General features: G+C 41.7%; 1 protein-coding gene and 1 long non-coding RNA gene across 2 annotated transcripts; both read right to left on the bottom strand.

The window, feature by feature from the left end:
- Positions 1-499: 499 nt before the first annotated feature.
- On the bottom strand, positions 500-10,251 carry LOC114550706 (gastrula zinc finger protein XlCGF57.1-like). The gene is made up of 3 exons (XM_028571480.1): positions 10,125-10,251; positions 9,915-9,986; positions 500-2,354 (listed from the first exon to the last, which is right to left on the bottom strand). The coding sequence occupies exons 2-3, from the start codon at positions 9,952-9,954 to the stop codon at positions 685-687; spliced, it is 1,710 nt and encodes a 569-aa protein (XP_028427281.1). The 5' UTR covers positions 9,955-9,986; positions 10,125-10,251; the 3' UTR covers positions 500-684.
- A 2,987-nt stretch (positions 10,252-13,238) lies between these two features.
- Positions 13,239-13,671, bottom strand: LOC114550744 (uncharacterized). Its single transcript, XR_003691731.1, has 2 exons — positions 13,604-13,671; positions 13,239-13,324 (listed from the first exon to the last, which is right to left on the bottom strand). It is a non-coding gene; the product is annotated as an uncharacterized LOC114550744 (long non-coding RNA).
- Positions 13,672-18,346: the final 4,675 nt, after the last annotated feature.

Below are 18,346 nucleotides of genomic sequence, written 5' to 3'. Positions count from 1 at the left end.
AAATTTCAGGTAACGGAAACCTACGGACTACCGTACTGTCTATTTGTTGGATGGCTTCAAGCTAACGGTCGGTAGCTAACATTAGCAGATAAGCCTGTTGACAGAGACGTTATTGTTCATATTTTGGCACATTTCTGTAGTGGTCATAGTGACTGAAAGTGTGGCGCAAGATGCTAAAACGAAACTACACGCTGTTTTCAGTTAACGTTAAGATTGTGTTTGATTTTTATTCAAGTAAATTTTTTTGTTAACAGAGAGAGAGTCCATATTATTTATTGTTTTTGGTCGTTTTGTTCATTTATTGTGGATTGTTTAAAATGTCTTCCAATTCCAGTGTTAAAAATTATTTAGAAATAGAAGTTTATTGATCTTTGAAAAGGTGTACCTGCATCATTATGCCACTATCATTATATTAGATGATAATGGTCTCTCAACGTCAATATTATCGTTTATCGCAATAATTTCTGGGACAATTTATCGTCTAGCAAAATTTGTTATCGTGACAGACTTAGCTTGTAACTCTCTTGTGTTGAGTTCTCAGGTGTGTCTGTAAACGTCCACTCGCTGTAAAAGCTATCTTACAGACGGAGCAGCTAAATGGTTGCTCTCCGTTGTGGATTCTCACGTGTGTTTCTCTAAGTGTCTACTCTGTCCAATATCTTTCATATAAACTGAGCAGCTAAATCATTTGTCATCTGTATGAGATCTCATGTGCCTCTTCACATCTCCATTGGTGACAAATCTTTTCCCACACTCAGAGCAGCTAAATGGTTTCTCTCCTGTGTGGATTCTCATGTGTGTCTGTAAATTTCCACTCTCTGTAAACGCTTTCTTACAGACTGAGCAGCTAAATGGTTTCTCTCCTGTATGAGATCTCATGTGCCTCGTCACATCTGCATTGGTGCCAAAACGTTTCCCACACTCAGCGCAGCTAAATGGTTTCTCTCCTGTGTGGACTCTCATGTGTGTCTGTAAATTTCCACTCACGGTAAAAGCTTTCTTACAGATTGTGCAGCTAAATGGTTTCTCTCCTGTATGAGATCTCATGTGCCTAGTCACATCTCCATTGGTGCTGAATCTTTTCCCACACTCAGAGCAGCTAAATGGTTTCCCAGCAGTAGTACATCTTGAATCACTAACAGGGAATCTATCATTATTCAGAGAGATGGAACCTGTATGGATTCTCATGTGTATCTCTAAGTTTCCACGCTTTACAAAATCTTTCTTACAAATTGAACAGCTAAGTTGTTTCTCTCTTGCGTGGATTCTCATGTGGGTCTGTAAATTTCCACTCACGGTAAAAGCTTTCTTACAGATTCTGCAGCTAAATGGTTTCTCTCCTGTATGAGTTCTCAAGTGCCTCGTCACGTCACCATTGGTGCAAAATCTTTTCCCACACTCAGAGCAGCTAAATGCTTTCTCAACATTAGTACGTCTTGAATCACTAACAGGGAATCTATCATTATTCGGAGAGTTTGAACCTGTATGGATTCTCATGTGTATCTCTAAGTTTCCACGCTTTACAAAATCTTTCTTACAAATTGAGCAGCTAAATGGTTTCTCACCTGTGTGGCTTAACAAGTGTGCCTGTAATTCTCCACTCCCTTCACAAGCTTTCTTACAGACTGAGCAGCTAAATGGTGTCGTTCCTTTGTGGATTCTCATGTGTGTCTCTAAGTTTCCACTCCGTTTAAAATCTTTCTTACAGACTGAGCAGCTAAATGGTTTCTCTCCTGTGTGAATTATCATGTGTCTCTTTAAACTTCCACTCCTTCCAAAATCTTTCTTACAGATTGAGCAGCTAAATGTTTTTTCTCCTGTATGAGATCTCATGTGCCTCGTCACATCTCCATTGGTGCCAAATCTTTTCCCACACTCATCAGTAGTACATCTTGAATCACTAACAGGGAATCTATCATTATTCAGAGAGTTTAAACCTGACTGAGGTTCTCTGGTCTCTTTCCAATCAGCATTGTCATCATCCTCAGGTTTAGAAGAGTCCTCAGTCTTGTCATCAGTGTCTGGTTGTAAATGTGTATCTGGATCTGATTTCATGGCTGTTTCTGATCCACCACAATCCTCTCCATCAGCTTCTGTTTTAATCTCTTCAGTTTGTCTTTGATGAAGCTGTGAGAACGTAGGTATCTCTTCATAATTTTCACTCTTAACAGGGACCAAAGTGAATGTGAACTTGGTGATATCGGCCTCCTCGGGCCCTTGAAGCTGCTCTTTATTGTGACTGATCTGGAGTCCCTCCTGTTCCTCTTTAATGTTTGGGGGGTTTGTGTCCTCCTGGTCCTGACTGGAGCTCCACTCCTGCTGATGTTCTTCACCAACAATCACTTTCTGGACATCTGAAAGTAAAGTTGAAACACAAACTAACAGCTATTAATGTTAATCTTAACAATACTTTGATCTATTGCTCTATTCACATAATAAATAGGGGTGTCCGAATTTTCAATTCAATCTCTATTTAAAGATTTTTTTTCCAGCACTGATACTGACAGAGGGTCAGCTGAGGGCACCATGAAGTCCGAGCTTTAACAATTGTTTGTTTACATAACTCACAGGGGAAGGCAAAATGCCGCCACACTGGTAGCTCAAAAGAAGCATGAGGATAGTCCAGTTCTATTGTTTTTAGTGATGCAACAATTAGACGTTGTTGGTACGATTATGGTCTGAAAAATAATCATGGTCTCACGATTATTATGCATTTATTATTTCACTGCTAATGTATGAAATCACATGAACACTGTAGATTTTAGTAGAAAATATAGTGCTGGACGGAATGAATTCTGGCGGTTTCACAATATTTCTTTTTGCTTGACTGGGTCTTTATATAGGTTAATATGGCTTATTTTACTGTCAGTATTCAGTACATTACAGTAAATTAATACCAGTATGCGGTACAAACCGGCATACCGCCCAGCACTACAGCAACATGATTGTCCTTAAGAAGTCGGACCTTGTATGGCTAGAAACGGCCCTGCTAGCTGGTGTGTCTAAAAGTTGGAGGAGATGCTAGACAAGATGCAGCACTCAAGGGGAGATTAGCAGCATGTTGCCAATGCTGGATACTAGGGCTGGACCCGAATATTCGAATATTTGTTCGGTGGGTTGGTATTCGATTTTTTTTTTTTTTTTTTGGTTTATTTATTTTCTGCATTTATCTGTTGTTCACACTACAGTCCAGTTGGTGGCGTTAATGCACATTTAAGTTGGTTTGCCAACCGCCAATAAACTACAAAGAAGAAGAAGAAGAAGAAGATTGTGTCTGTACACGATGACGCCCACTTCAAGCATTTAGCAAGCTGGGCAGAGAAGCTAGCGGCGATAACAAGTGCGGAAATGGAAAACTGTTTTGCGTTTTTCCGTTTTGATTCAGCCAGAAACTTCAACATTGTGAGGCGAAGAGATCGTTTTGGAATATAAAGCTCGGATATTACATTTCGTTGCACTCTTGGGGATTTATGAAAATCAAGTTTTGGTCAAAATACCACTTTGTTGCTGAAAGGACAACGAAAACAGGTATGCATGCATTCGCGGCTGCGCAGATTATGGCTGAATTGTTTTATTTTTTGTTACTTTGTAACAGTTGTGTACATGGCTGGAAGAGGATCCGATGTCGCCGCAGCGGCACTTAACGTTGCCGTGTCCAGTTTTACGGCAGCAGCAGCGTGAGGACGGCGCGGACGGCGCCTTCAAGCAGCCCTCACCGGCCAGCTACAACGCTACTGCGCTGCCGGGGAGCTTCAACACGTTAAACAGGGCAGAACTATATATTGTGTTTAATGTCGTTCAAGAGGATGGCAACGTAGCAGCAAACACGATCAAATAAAAGGTAAAACACCCTTAGAGTGCTCTAACGTTACAGCAAGTCCCTGGGGCTCAATGGAGGTGGCTAATAGCAGTGAAGCTAATGACAACTTCACAACACAATTCATTTGGATACAAGCGTATGCATTATGGAAGATAGGCGGGATTGAACAGCGATGCCCATGCTGCCCATGCTGCGCGCGCGCGCACACACACACACACACACACACACACACACACACACACACACACACACACACACACACAATGTATTTGCGTTACTTCACGCAGCACATGTAACTGATTGGAAACGATACACTTTATACATTATTTACTGCCGTTGACGAAGATTAACTAACGCTACACTCCTTACTGTAAGTAGGCATAACCTACAATAAACCCTCCATGATTTAAAAGTCAATAGGCTACTTATCAATACCCACCTACCTGTTCTACAGGCAGAAACATGTAGTAACCATAGACTGGTATACAGTCTATGGTAGAAACTAGGGCTGGGCGATATGGTTGAAAACTGTATCACGATATAAGTTTTTCATATCGGTCGATATTGATAATTATTGATATTTTTTATGACCTATTTAAAATAAGGACCAGGAGAAAAATATATTAAATTTAAACATTTTTATTTAAAACTTAACCCTGCTCTGATTATAATCCCCTCAATTATAAAAGCAGAAATGTCAACACAACCATGGAAAACATAATTAAAATGTAAACAGGTCTAAAATCACAATGAACACTTAACAATTATCTCTTAACATTAAGGTGCAAAATTAACGAATAAGTAAGAAATGCTTAATAAAGTGTCATAAAATAGTGCAAAGTGTTAGCTAAATATAAGAAACCTGAGAAGGAACTATTTTCTGCAGGTTTAGTGCTAGGTTGGTATCCTGACTTCTGGACAGTGCTCAGCATGTCTGCCTCCGTTATTTCTTTGTAGCGTTTAGTAAGGCGCTGATGCAGAGTACCTCTCCATGGCGGTCTGCTGCTTGTGCCGTGTTGCAGCTGCAGATGTTGGACGTTGATGGCGAATACGGCTGTGCTCGAAAGTGTGAGCGCGGCTAAAGTGGTAAAACAAGTTTATGGTATTACCAGTGTTGGTCTGACGACATTGGTCTGACTAAGGTCAGACTTATAAAATCCCCAAAACTGCCATACTGACTTTTCCTGTTTTATCAACGATTTCCTCGCTCGCTGCGGCACTCACTTTCCACTCCACGCCGGTTCTGTTATTGAAGAACACGAGACAGCAATGTGGCGCAACCAAACATGATACTGTTACATGATTGGCTGTTAGAGTGTCACTCCCCACGTTGCTAGGTTGCCAGAGAGTGAGGGCCTTTGTTCATGCAACCAAACTTGATTCACAACCTCTGGTTTCTTCTGATGAAGAAAGTTATTGAACGTTTTATCGACCGCATTTTCTATTGATATTGATTATGTGTCTATCGCGATACATATCGTTATCGTTTTATCGCCCAGCCCTAGTAGAAACCGATATTTCAGTCTGCTCTGTCTGCGCTGTCCACCACGCTGTGCAAACACAGCTCTACTCTGCAAATAGCGACTTTTTACAAAACAAGCTAAAATGAAAGATGTGTACCTCTCAAGTCTCACGCATTGGGCGTGAGACACACGCATTTCAACCCACTCACACGCCACACCTTGTACTTCTCACGCAGAGAAATTACCAGGATAACGCCCACCAAGGTGCGCCGCTATTTTTTAAACAGTGCCAAACTATTTTTTTTTATGCCTCAGGGTTGGACTCTTATGAATCCTTAAGTTTCCAGCCAATTGGACAATATAAACTCAAGTTCCACCCACTTCCTGTTTTGATGGTGAAACGCACAAAATTTTCATCTTTACGGTCTTAAGATGGTACAGACCAAATTCGCTGCTGTCGGCGCTCAGGCCCTAATAACAATGAAAAAGGAACTATTTTTTGTTGAACATCAATGCTTTACAAACACCAAAGCAAATAGGGCTGGGACTACTCTTCTGAAGTGATTTTGTAGAAGGACATTAGGTTGATAAATACAGTGGTTGACTACGTTTCCAGCGCAATGGCTCCGATCCGTAACGTTAATTGGGACGACGCCTTATTTCTTTATGTTAACTATACTAGCGTTAGCCTGGCTGGTATCAGCTTTCTGCGGTGAAAAATGGCCGTGAGATGTCGTGATTGCGTTGTATTAATCAGATGGTTTAGTTTGTCTTTGCAGCTTCACTACCAATGGAAAAGATGTGCATCACTGTGTCAGCGGCAGTTGTCGCTTACGGTAATTTTCTACACACTTCCCATAAGAAACCCAGTTGGACTAACGTTACGTCACATACACACACACGTCCACCTGTCTTAAAGGTGAAGCGGTGTTTCCTTTAGGATTTTTTTTAGCAGTGGGGGCAGATCTGTCGGAAAACGGAGGCAGTGCCAGGTTAGGTTAGGTTAGGTTATAACTGTTCAAATAACATACTTTTAATTGTTATTTGGCTTTGAATTATGTTGAATGAATTTCCCCCAATATGTTTCGAGACATGAATGTATGAAATAATCACGGTTTAGCCTACTATGCCATGATATGATATCAATTGGCGTTGTATTGAATCAACAGCCATGTGCAATTTAGCTAGCAGGTGAAGGTGAAACTAAAAAGAAGAACTGTGCAAGAACTATAGACTAATACAGGCTTAAATGAACTGACAGTTATACGACTTACAGTTCTCAAGGAGACACACATGCCATCTCAACCGGGACCTCCGGACAGCCTCTCTTTTTTCTTTCTCCCTTTTCTCCGAGTGGCACGTGTGCCCACTCGCGTTGTGAAGCGCGTGTCCGCGCTATTCTTGGACGTGCTTTCTAACGATCACGGCTGATAGACAACTTTTTGTACATTTCAGATACTGTGGCGGGAGAAATCTAACCGTGGCGTACCGCCACTTGCCAATCAACATAGAGGAAACACTGAAGTAGAGGTCGACCGATTCGGCATCGGCCAATATCCCAGTATATCAAGCCGATTAATAGGCAGGCGCATCTGCGGGCAGCCTAGTGTTAAAAACATGAATAGGCGAAATTTTTTACAGCACACTCAGATCACCTGCCTCCAGCCCCTCCCCTTGTGAATTATTGCACTGTGTGTCTCGCACAGTAACTTCAGGCTCCGACGCTACCGTTAGTAGTAGCTAGCATATTGCTGGTGTTCTTCCTTTGGGATTAACTGTACTAATAAAACCGTACAAAACACCGCGGCCACACCGCTGTGGAAGCTCCCCGAATGTCATTTATCAAAGCCTGGTTGTTACCCCTGTGCGTGGCAGTCTCATCCACTCCTATAACGGAGCTAACTGGAGCTAACCACTAACGGAGCTAACCGCTAACGGACTTAACCGCTAACTGAGCTAATCGTTGCTAACAGAGCCTTCAGTTCTCCATGCCTGTATCCATTAACTGCATCTATGGACTCGAGCATGAATAAAACCCTTAATTTTATTAAATTGGCTGGACGAGTTTTAAATTACAACTCAGAGTTTTGATCCTAATGAGTGCAACAGGACATGTAACAGTAGGATCCCCAAAACACAGATACAACAAATGAACAATGATCTAACAAACAAGGTGAAAAAGAATTGACTTTAGATAACCCTAGTCTGGTTAGGAGGAAATAGTGTTGAGATTAATAACATGTCACTTTCTGTGAAGATGTGCAGATTTGTATTCTTAGAATTTAATAAATGCTGCTAAGTGCACTAAACTACAATTACTACAATTTACAAGCTTATTTGACAAAGTTTATTTTCTTCTTACCCGTTTCGTTTATTTAATATATGTTTCATATATTATTTATACAATATACAGTATGTTTTTAAATTATACATTTTTAATTGAAGTATACAAGTGTAGATTGGTGAAGTGTTCAATAAAGGTTTTTGTTGAGAAATTCTGTGTATATTAGTGTTACATTTTATCTTTCAAATAGAGGTTTAAAAACAAGCACATATCGGCCAAATATCGGGCAAAAAAAATCGGCAGCATTTATCGGCCATCGGCTGACCTTGATTTCTAAAGATCGGCATCGGCCAGAGAAAACCCATATCGGTCGACCTCTACACTGAAGACATGCCCACTGCATGTCTTAGTTGGCTGCTAACATGGAGAACAGTGAAAGTTTACTTTCCTATCAAGCAGCAAAAAATGTTTGTGCGTCAACATCGCAACGTCCTGTGATGTGCAGGTATGTAATTTACGCATTTACAGCGTCGGCTATTTTTTACCAGCTTTCCTTCCTGGGTTAAGAAGCAGCAGTTGTACTGCTTTTTGCCTGTAAAACCGTGTTTGTGTTCTTCATATTTCTGCAGTATTATCATTTGCACTTCTTATGTAAAATATGCGGCTCTGGTAGACTTATCCATGCTTTCGATTGGTTATATGGTGCAAACACCGTCTTTTATGAGGACGGCCCGTCGCTGGATTGGGAAACCCTGGGTTTGATTGAACTAGTTGTTAACCACCGTTGTGACACAGGTTATGCGGGACTGCAGTTGTTAGGTTTGGTGAATTTGGGTAACGGCTATAAAATCCAGGACATGTTGATCTTGATTCATAATACAGGCCTCAGGAGTTTGTGCAACAGCTACTGTTTGCCAAACAACAATACACAGCCACTCTTATCTTTTTCTCCTCCGTGGAATAAAGCTCCAGTCAATTGTGGTCGGGTCTGCTGAGATCTACAAACGATGCGACGGAAAACAGTAGGCCTTATTGTCAAATATAAAGTTTACTAGTGCAACACTGAAGGCACTAGTAGACTGGTACATTGCTGATTAAATATATAACTATTGACTGGGGCTGCACAATTAATCGCAATTTTATCCAAATATGGACTGGTGCGATATCCAGATCACACGGGGTGCAAGGCTCTTCTTTTGGTACATATCCTCGCAAAAAAAAAAATCACCAAATGATCATTCCCACCAATATCATGCAATATATCGCAATATCAGTCAAAATAATCGCAATTACATATTTTCCTCACATTGTGCAGACCTACTATAGACCTCAAAAAACAAATAGTTCTTGTGCGTTTTGAGCTCTGTCATCACTCAATTTTTCCCCACACTGGAAGCTTAGACACAGTACTCCCCTTTCCATGGAGGTTTAATCACATTAGATATGATAGCCATCTCAGTGTTGACAAAAAAAGACAGAGAGGAGGGAGGCAGAGCCTGTATGAGGAGAAATGCCCATAGTGAATACATTATTATTATTATTTTAAATTGACTTTGTGCTCGACCTAATTGCATTTCAACATATTACATTCATACACCAAACCTACAGTATGCCTAGCTAGGTTATGTGTAGAACATTGTATGTTATTTCAGAAGTGAAAGAATGGCTTTTGTTGTTGATTTGCTTTTCCCTGAGCTCGGGGAGAAAGTTCACTCACTCGTCTGAATTAATCAGATCCACTCAGGACAACGTAGCCGGCTGATTCGCGGGATTGACTGACTCGCGTGAGCACTGACGACTCGCGAGTCATCGAGGGCCCGTGAGTTCTCAAGTGAATCCCATGGTCTGCGGGTCGGATAATCTGTCTCGGACTGTCTCTCTGCTCTCTCATTCACTTGAGTTGACTTAGGTGGAGTTGTTGTTGCCTACGAAATTGTAAGTTTTAAAGCTTTTTGCAGCTAAGATGGCTAGGACTAGTAGTAGCTAATGTTGCAAGAGGTTTGTGTGTGGTGCGGTTATTATTTAAGATTGAATTGTAGTAGGACTCAACTGATCAGATGATGATACTAGAGAATCACAATTCGTGACTCAATTTAAAGACTTGAGTTAAAGATCCGAGTGAACCACGACTTAAACAGGTTTACAATTCAGGCATTGACAGCAGCTCTTACTTTTTAATATACTTTTTCAGTTATGACTGACTTTCAAACTAGATAATAATAAACGTTATATGGCATTATAAACCAGAGCCAGCTCATAAATCTATGAATCTCACCCAACAGGGTAACATTAACGTTAAGTAAGAAGAAATACAATTAAAATATAGAACATTGTAAACGTCTCCCACCTCTCCACTGGTCAGCTGACAGTTTACTCTCAGAGTTCATGTTGAAGTGTCTCTCCTCAACTTCTCCCCGACCTGTAATTCGAGAAAAACACGGAGCTCACAACATATCCAATAACACACGTTAGCCGCAGCTAGCTCCTAGCTCCAGCTTAGCGGACTCCCTGCAACAACAGCAGTAAACGCGTTTCCGGTCGGAGAAAGAAAACAGACCTGCTCTTTGTAGCTCCGTTTCGGGTTTTAAAACCTCATGCAGCAGTTTGGGATGTTTCTCTCGCGAAGGACACCAAACACTGGCGCCTTTTACTCCGCCGTCCTCATCACGAGCTAAAATGCAAACAATGGGACGGAGGTCCTAGCTTCTTGCGGGACCCGGAAACACAAACACAACTTGCGCTACACACTGCCCTTCAAAATAAAAGTGTTTTAAGAGTCGATTTCACCTACTGTCCTTTAATAAGATGAGATAAGATCAGTGGTTGAATGTTACCTAGTACATTTGTTCATGTACTGTACATTTAGGGTATTATCATAATTTATACTTATACTAATTAATTGTACTTTTTGACTTGGACTGTAGTAGGCTACTAAATGAGGTCTCTCTGTTCTCTAAAGCCTCTAGTTGACATTTAAATATGAAATAATGTGAAAGATATACACTCTTCATGATTATCCTCTGATTATTATTGTGTATAATAAACCTGTAACTTTGCCGGTTGTCATTTCTTGGGCAACAATACAGATTAGCGCTGCCTGCTGTCTCGTCTCGTCTTTTTGGTGTGTTCTGTGGCACTTTTTGGACCTCGGGGACGCGAGGTCACTGGCTTTTCTGCCGAGGGTCGGCCGTCTGGTTGGTGTGTAACCATTTTAACTTGCGTTTGCAAAATCTTTGCACCCACATCTTTTGTTGCCGTATTAGAGCTACACTTATTTCAAAAAACAGTTAAGAAACCAAGATGTTAACAAGTAAAAAGGAACAGACATATCCTCTTCTTCCATTTCTACTCTGTTCAACAATAGTGACTGTAATGTTAGCTTTTAGACACATCAAAGCTGCATGGGGGAATTTACTTAGGCCAGACTTTGATCCTGATGAGTTCTTCTGTAAGCAATGATTAAAATGATGTCTGTCTGCTCATGGAAATGTGTGATAAAGTAATAGCATACAGTACTATATCTAATTCCTCCCTCTATAAGATAAGTTGTCCAAAGAATGCTATTTAATTACACTAATTACTGCAACTGCGCTGTGTAGTTTGGCTTGCATACAGTATAACCCAAGAACCAGAATTTTAAGGCCTACATTTAGGCAACATGTACATATTTATTTAATTTATCACAGTCAATGAATGCTGTGCAGTGATGAAAAGCATGAATGTAGCTAGCATATATAATAAATATAATGAAATCATTTAGTTTATGCTATGCCTTAGAGCCTATACCCGCCAACAAATGCTTATTGTTAGAAGAAAACAAAACACCCTATAGACCCCCACTGACCTCAATCACACCGGCTCCTAGGGATGGCTGACGCGAAACTGACGTTCCAAAGGTTTGTCGAGATCCCGAAGCGCAGATGTTTCGAAACACTGATCGAACTACTGACGAAGCGTGATTCAAAACACCCATGTCACGTGACTACGGCTAAATGAAGCTTCGGAGTGTTTCACAAGTGTTTCAACAGGTGGCATGGTCCGCCGAATCAGCGTTTGACAGGGAACAGACCACACAATCGCACATCTGTATAAAGTGAAGTCAATACAGCTTGACCTCTTGGGTTTTTGTGACAGGAGTTTGATTTTGAGATAGCGGATTTTTGGTGACGTAGTAACATTTATAGTGCGATTTGTTTAGTTATATTTAGGCTTACATTTAAATTTACACAGGCTGATAGGCTAGAGACAGACAGAGTATACATACAGTGACACATTAATAAATTAAGATAGATGGATAAATAAATAAAAATGGAAACTCAGTTTTCATTCAGAGCCATGAATGTCAACATCAGGCCCATCATAATCAACATCAACACCAGTAGAAACACAAGACAGTTTATGGGAACGTTTTGATGATCTTATCCGTGAAACCCAATGGAAGTGAAAAAATACCTCAACGATGCATTTTTGCCCAGAACTCATGAGCCCCTAACTTACTGGAAAGAGAGAGCAGTAATCTTTCCTCATTTGTATGTCCTTGCTAAAAAATATCTTTGCATGCCAGCAACAAGTGTCCCTTGTGAGAGGATTTTTTCAAAGGCTGGAGAAATGTGTAAAAAAAGAAGTAGTCTAAGTCCTTCCACAGCAGAGAAATTCATATTTTGGAATAAAAATCTATAAAAAAAAAAAAGAGACATTGTGGCTTGATTTTTTATTATTCATTTTTCATGACCAAAATAACATTATGCACAGTGAAGAGCCTACAAGCCTTAACAGCTTCACATATTACAAAATTAAAATAAATTTTTTTTTAATGGCTCATTGTCAAGGTTGTTTCAGATCAACACCTGCAAGTGACCACTAGGTGTCATCGTTGAGACGGGTGTTGATTGTTTCGAAGCCTCGACAGAATATGGCACATTTGCTTCAACTGTTTCATTGTTTCACGAAGCCTCGATCTGCCCACCAGTGGGGAAAAGTGGAGCGAGCAACTCCTGCAATTCAGGCAATGGCAGCAGAACTGGTGAGTGCCTATCGCTAAATTTGTTCATACAGTCTATGATAGCTACGCAGTAACTTCAGCCATCGGGACAACAACGCTAATTAGTTACATTGCAACATCGTTTTTACAAGTGTGTCACAAACAAGAGGAATGAGGACAGAAACATTCAACATAAATAGTCCCATTCACTTTTCACGTCTCATTTCACCATCAATGGAAATGTTCAGTTCAGTCAACCCGCACTGATTAAAACAGCAGCTGGATGAAGGAGTTTTCTCCACCTAGCTAGCGATAGCAGGGCATCACCCCATTACAGCCTGACTTATTTTGGCGGTAAAATAGAAAGCTACTACCACAGCCTGTAATTGGGGGATTAAATGCATGTTGGACCCTGGCTTTTGCCAGAAATGCATGTGCTGCAACAGCTGGCTATCTGGTAGGCACACACACTGATGCCAAGCATGGAGGAGGAGATACTGTGGTGTTGAGTGACTGACGGAGGGTTGTATTAAACAGCTACAGTTTACGTTGCTATGGACGCAGGATACCAACCATAGAGACGGAACAGACCTTTTTCTTTATCGGTAGTGAAAAGGAGGTTTAGAGGGCTGTGGGTGGCTGGCGGGAGACCAGTGGAGGTGTCGGTAAGAACAGTTCTTGTCCAATCACTTTCAATTCCACAATTCTTTTATTCCAAGCATTATCAAGAAGACAGGTTACAGGTGTGTATGGTTACGTGTTTGGGTGTGTGGTTTCTGAGGGGAAAGGATATGGGATACAGTTAGTATCACAAAGGCACAAACAAGGCCATAATAAACATACATACATACATACATATCTGCTCTGTTATGAATAGAACTACTCCAATGCACATATCTCAGGTAGCTCAAACAAGCAATGTAAACTTATTTACTCGCAACTGTACGATATACAGCACCTTTACACAGCACAAACAGGAATACAGGAGAGGCACTCGCCTTACAATGACATTAGCACTTTCTTTCAGAGTATGTCAAGTAAAACTATGAATTTACATAGAGCAATAACGCACACAAGGCAGGAAACACAGCATGTACAGCCTCAAAGATCCTCCATGTGGTTCTGAACAAAAGGAAGGGCTGTGTGCCCAGTAGTGATGGGACATTTGACACCGAGGCACCGAAGCTTGTATCATTTCCGCAAAGCACACTGGTTCGAAACAGTGTTGGAGCTTGTATCAAATTGAAATAAGCACGTGACTGATGACGTCCGAAGCTTCGAACGTCACTGAAACTCCGGAAGGGTTTGCTGGATTTGAATAAATGCCGCTGCACCGATACTACTCACTCCGAGGAGACGGGAGAGACGCGCGGCGAACCCCTAGATAAGTTTTGTTGTGTTTCATTGAGTTGACGTGCTTATTTCAGAGATATTTATTCAAAATGGACAACAGTCCAAACGTAAGAAAGCGTTCAAGGGTGTGGGAACAACGTTTTATGGACTGTTGTATTATTAGGCCTATTTATTATTATTATTATTATTATTATTATTATTATTATTATTATTATTATTCCCGGCACTGTCATTCAGACATCTGCTAAATAAAGTAGCCTAGATGCATTAACTAGCCTACCTAGTAATTCAGATCAGGCCAGTCCAGGTGTTTCTCTCTAAACAGTCACACTTTTTGCATTATTTTAAGGTTCGGTGTTTACTATGCCCACAAGAACTGGCATACAACAATAATACATCTTCAATGTTGAGGCACCTCCGTGCAAAACACGAAGCAGCAGCAGCTGCAATATCTAATGCTCCACCCAGCGCCAACATTCAAGGCAATGTTCATTCCGGTCCTTCGTTTGGTTTGTTTCATTTTGTTTCATTATTTTGATCATTATACATCACACAGCCTATTAATCTTGTCTCACCCCACCAGGAAGGAACAAGCACCAAACTGGGCGAAAGGATATCACTAGCTGCAGCCCCCACTCCTTGCAGAAATCACCTTGATCGCCACCCTTGATCGCGTTATATCCTTTAATGTCACCTAATTCAAACACAATGGTCACTTCAGTTTTTAGTTGTGGTGTCTTTCTTCAAACATTATGCTAGGCCTACTTCACGGCTATGTTGTTTGTCCCAAACTCTGGCAGAATGTATTATTTGTTAAGGCTCAGAATTCACATTTAAAACATGCAAACACACAAAAAGCAACTGTCAAATATATATATTTTATAAACATATACATTTGCTGCATAATAATGAAGTAATGAATAATTACTGAATTAATATTGTCATTCAAATGATGCTTCTTGTGTGACAGTGTCCAGGAAAATGGAGCTGGATGAAGCCTTGCTGGAGATGGTGGTGGTGGATGCCCAGCCACTGAGCATTGTGGAGAATGCAGGGTTCAAGGCCTTTGTTAATCTCCTGGATCCCACATATGTTATCCCTGGGAGGAAGACCTTGAAGGCAATGCTGCAGAAAAAATATGAGGACACCAAGGAGAAGGCTGTGGCTGAGCTCGGGAAGGCATCCACAGTAAGCCTGACTGCAGACATGTGGACATCTATAAACATGGATGCCTACTTGGCAGTAACGTGCCACTATGTCACAGCAGAGGCCAAGCTTTCCACTGTGCTTTTAGGAGTGAGGAAGTTCCCTGACACGCACACAGCAGCTAACATCGCTGAAGCAAAGTCAGCCCTTATGACAGACTGGGGAATTACAGGAAGGTAACAAGCTTGGTGACCGACTGTCGTCAAACATGATTGCATGTGCTAATCAGTTACATCTCCGCCATGTCCCCTGTTTCGCACATGTTTTAAACCTTGTGGTGAAGCGATCCCTTGCTCTAACCCCTGAGCTGGAAGAAATGCGGTCTCGTGCACGCCGCATTGTGCATCTTTTAAATGCAGCACAACTGCCAAGGAAAAACTGTGCGAAATCCAGCTACAGATGGGTAGACCTCTGCTGAAGCCAATCCAAGAAGTGGATACAAGGTGGAATAGCACCTATGCCATGCTGCAGAGGATCCATGACCTCAAGTAGAGCCTTTGGGAGCAACTTTGGCTATTCTAACTAATGACATCACTCCCTTTTCAGCAGAAGAATATGAGTCCATCCAGCAGTGTCTGCTGGTTCTGAAGCCATTCCACCTGGCCACTGTCGAACTGTCAGAAGAACAACGAGTGTCTGGCTCCAAAGTCATTCCGATGGTGAAGATGTTAAGACATCGTACTAGCAGACTGTGTACAACAATGGCAAACCCATTGGCACAGAAACTGGCCAGTAATGTGCAAAGCACTTTAAATGACAAGTTTGCCATTGTTGAAAGAATGACTGCTCTCAGTGTGGCAACACTTGTGGACCCCAGGTAAAGTAGGTACTCAATGATAAATTTGGCATTGTCGCAAAAATGACTGCTCTCAGTGTGGAAAATCTTTTGGACCCCCAGGTACAAGGAGATGGGGTTCTGCGGTGCAAACTCGTCTCAGGCTGCAGTGGAGAGACTCACCAGGGAATGTGCAAACATCATTCCACCACCACCAACATCACCACCACTACCACCACCATCCTCACAGGAGTCTTCAGAGCAGGAGGACAATCTCTGGGGCCTGCTTGACAGCCACGTTGGCACACAACGTGGTTCCAACGCAACAGCCAGTGCCATTGCCGAGGTCCAGAGGTAAATTGTTGGGATTGGTGGTTTCCCTACAGACATAAGAAGAATTATAATGACATAAATTGTATTTTCCTTCTGCTTACAGGTATTTGAAAGACCCACATTTGCCTAGGTCAGAGGACCCTCTTAAATACTGGGAAAGGCACCACCTTGTCTTTCCACGTCTCTCAAATAGCCATGCGCTATCTATGCACTCCAGCATCCTCAGTGCCATGTGAGAGGGTCTTCTCCAAGGCTGGGGAAGTAGTCAGCAGCCGACGAAACCGCCTCAAACCCAGCACCGTCGAACACATTTTGTTTCTCAATAAAAATCTGGAAAGGAAAACAAGTACACAATAAGCATTCCCCAAACTGTCATTCACAATCCCCGTTACTGCACAAGCACCTTCCCCAAACCTCCTTTGTACACAAGCACTTACACACAAACGACCTCTTGTATTTCACATAGACCTGTATCACAAGTACTTTCCACAAACCCCTTTATGCTTTCTGAATTGTAGCAACCCTGTATATAGCCTATGCCTCTGCTGCAACTGCATTATATATGTGGTTACTGCTCAAAACGTGTTGCCACGTGTCTAGGTTACTCAGCAATAATTGTAGTAAAACAACTTTGTTGCAAGAATTATTACGGAATAAACTAGACACGTGTTTGTCATACAGCTATAATAAGCATGATACACCTGCTCCATATGTAACGGTAGTGGGAATCATACCTCAGGCATCAACGTTGCCTTTCCTCCAACGTAGGCTATGTTGCAAGACGAGAAAAACTATTCAAAAGGCACGTGTAGTAGGCTAAGCATTCACAAGCTTCGCTTCATGTCGCTACGTGCTTACCACTGGCCCGTTAAAATTTACTGGAACATCGCGGGGTATATGAGTGGCTTGCAATGTATTTGATTAACTTATCAATTAGCCTACCTACATACACCTGTATGCAATTATACGTAGCGGTAGAAGGTGGCATTGTTGCTGCTGTTTATTTTATCCATATTTAGCCGTATTTAAACATCCTCAAATCCTGATCACAGTAGTTTATATCATTATATTATAATGTTATATTCAAACGTTGAAACACAGGCTTTATATTTTTAATTCAGTCTTGTCATGTTCATGTCATTTAATTCAAGTTCAGTCATGTCATTCCATGTGCATGTGTCGGTCTCTCCTGTGTTCATGTTATAAGCTTCGTTTGTCTGTGTCGAGTTCATAGCCGCTGTCATTTCTGCGGACCAGCAGATGTCACTGTGTTGTCTTCGATGCTTTGATGCTTCGGATCATTTTTGCGATACAATCAGGAAGAAGCTTCAGAGGCTTCACAAGGCTCCGTTTGCCCATCACTAGTGCCCAGGTGCTGCCTATTTGAGTCTGTGGCTGATTGAGGCAGATTGATTGCAGGTGTGGTAAACTACAGATGGAACTGAGTGATTGAGGCAGATTGATTGCAGGTGTGGTAAACTACAGATGGAACTGAGTGGCAAAGTATAGGGGGCATGGCAACTGCAGGACAGAGCTGGAATCTTCCAAACAGGTAGCGATACTATCGTTTTTAAATTAGTATTGGTGTCAAATTATTTATTTATTATTTATTGAGTTAAGTAGCCATGTAATAGGCAGGATAATGCCTCACTCTACATTATCCCATACTTATGCTTACCTTTTTCTTGACAAACTTGGGAGGCTCCAGTGGAGGCTACTGATAAAATCAAGGACTTCGGTGGTGTAGGTGGAGCTGCAGGGGGATGAGGCTGGGCAACGGCAACAGCAACCTGTGTTGTTGGTGGGGCCCGTTGAGGTGTAGGTGGAGCTGCAGGGGGATGAGCCTGGGCAACGGCAACAGCAACCTGTGTTGTTGGTGGGGCCTGTTGAGGTGTAGGTGGAGCTGCAGGGGGATGAGGCTGGGCAACTGCAACAGCAACCTGTGTTGTTGGGGGAGCCAGTTAAGGTGTAGTTTGGGGTTCAACTGGGGATGATGAATGTCCTGCAGCAACTTGTGGGGACCAGCCTTCATTGGATGAGTATTAAATGATTAACAGTAATAATACTTTGACTATTTTAAGGTAAAGTTCCCTGTGATGAAGATTGTTGTGAATTAATTAGCTGTATCTAA

Source organism: Perca flavescens, chromosome 24, assembly GCF_004354835.1.
Source record: "Perca flavescens isolate YP-PL-M2 chromosome 24, PFLA_1.0, whole genome shotgun sequence".
Lineage (NCBI taxonomy): Eukaryota > Metazoa > Chordata > Actinopteri > Perciformes > Percidae > Perca > Perca flavescens.
The sequence above is the reverse complement of the archived record's forward strand: the minus strand, read 5'-3'. Positions and strand labels throughout refer to the sequence as shown.

What these genes read in the sequence shown, in the direction of transcription:
- LOC114550706 (XM_028571480.1), bottom strand. Translation starts at nt 9,954, where the DNA reads ATGAACTCTGAGAGTAAACTGTCAGCTGACCAGTGGAGAG. An exon ending in GTCAGCTGACCAGTGGAGAG is followed by an intron (nt 2,355 to 9,914) that starts GTGGGAGACGTT and finishes CTTTACTTTCAG; the next exon opens with ATGTCCAGAAAGTGATTGTT.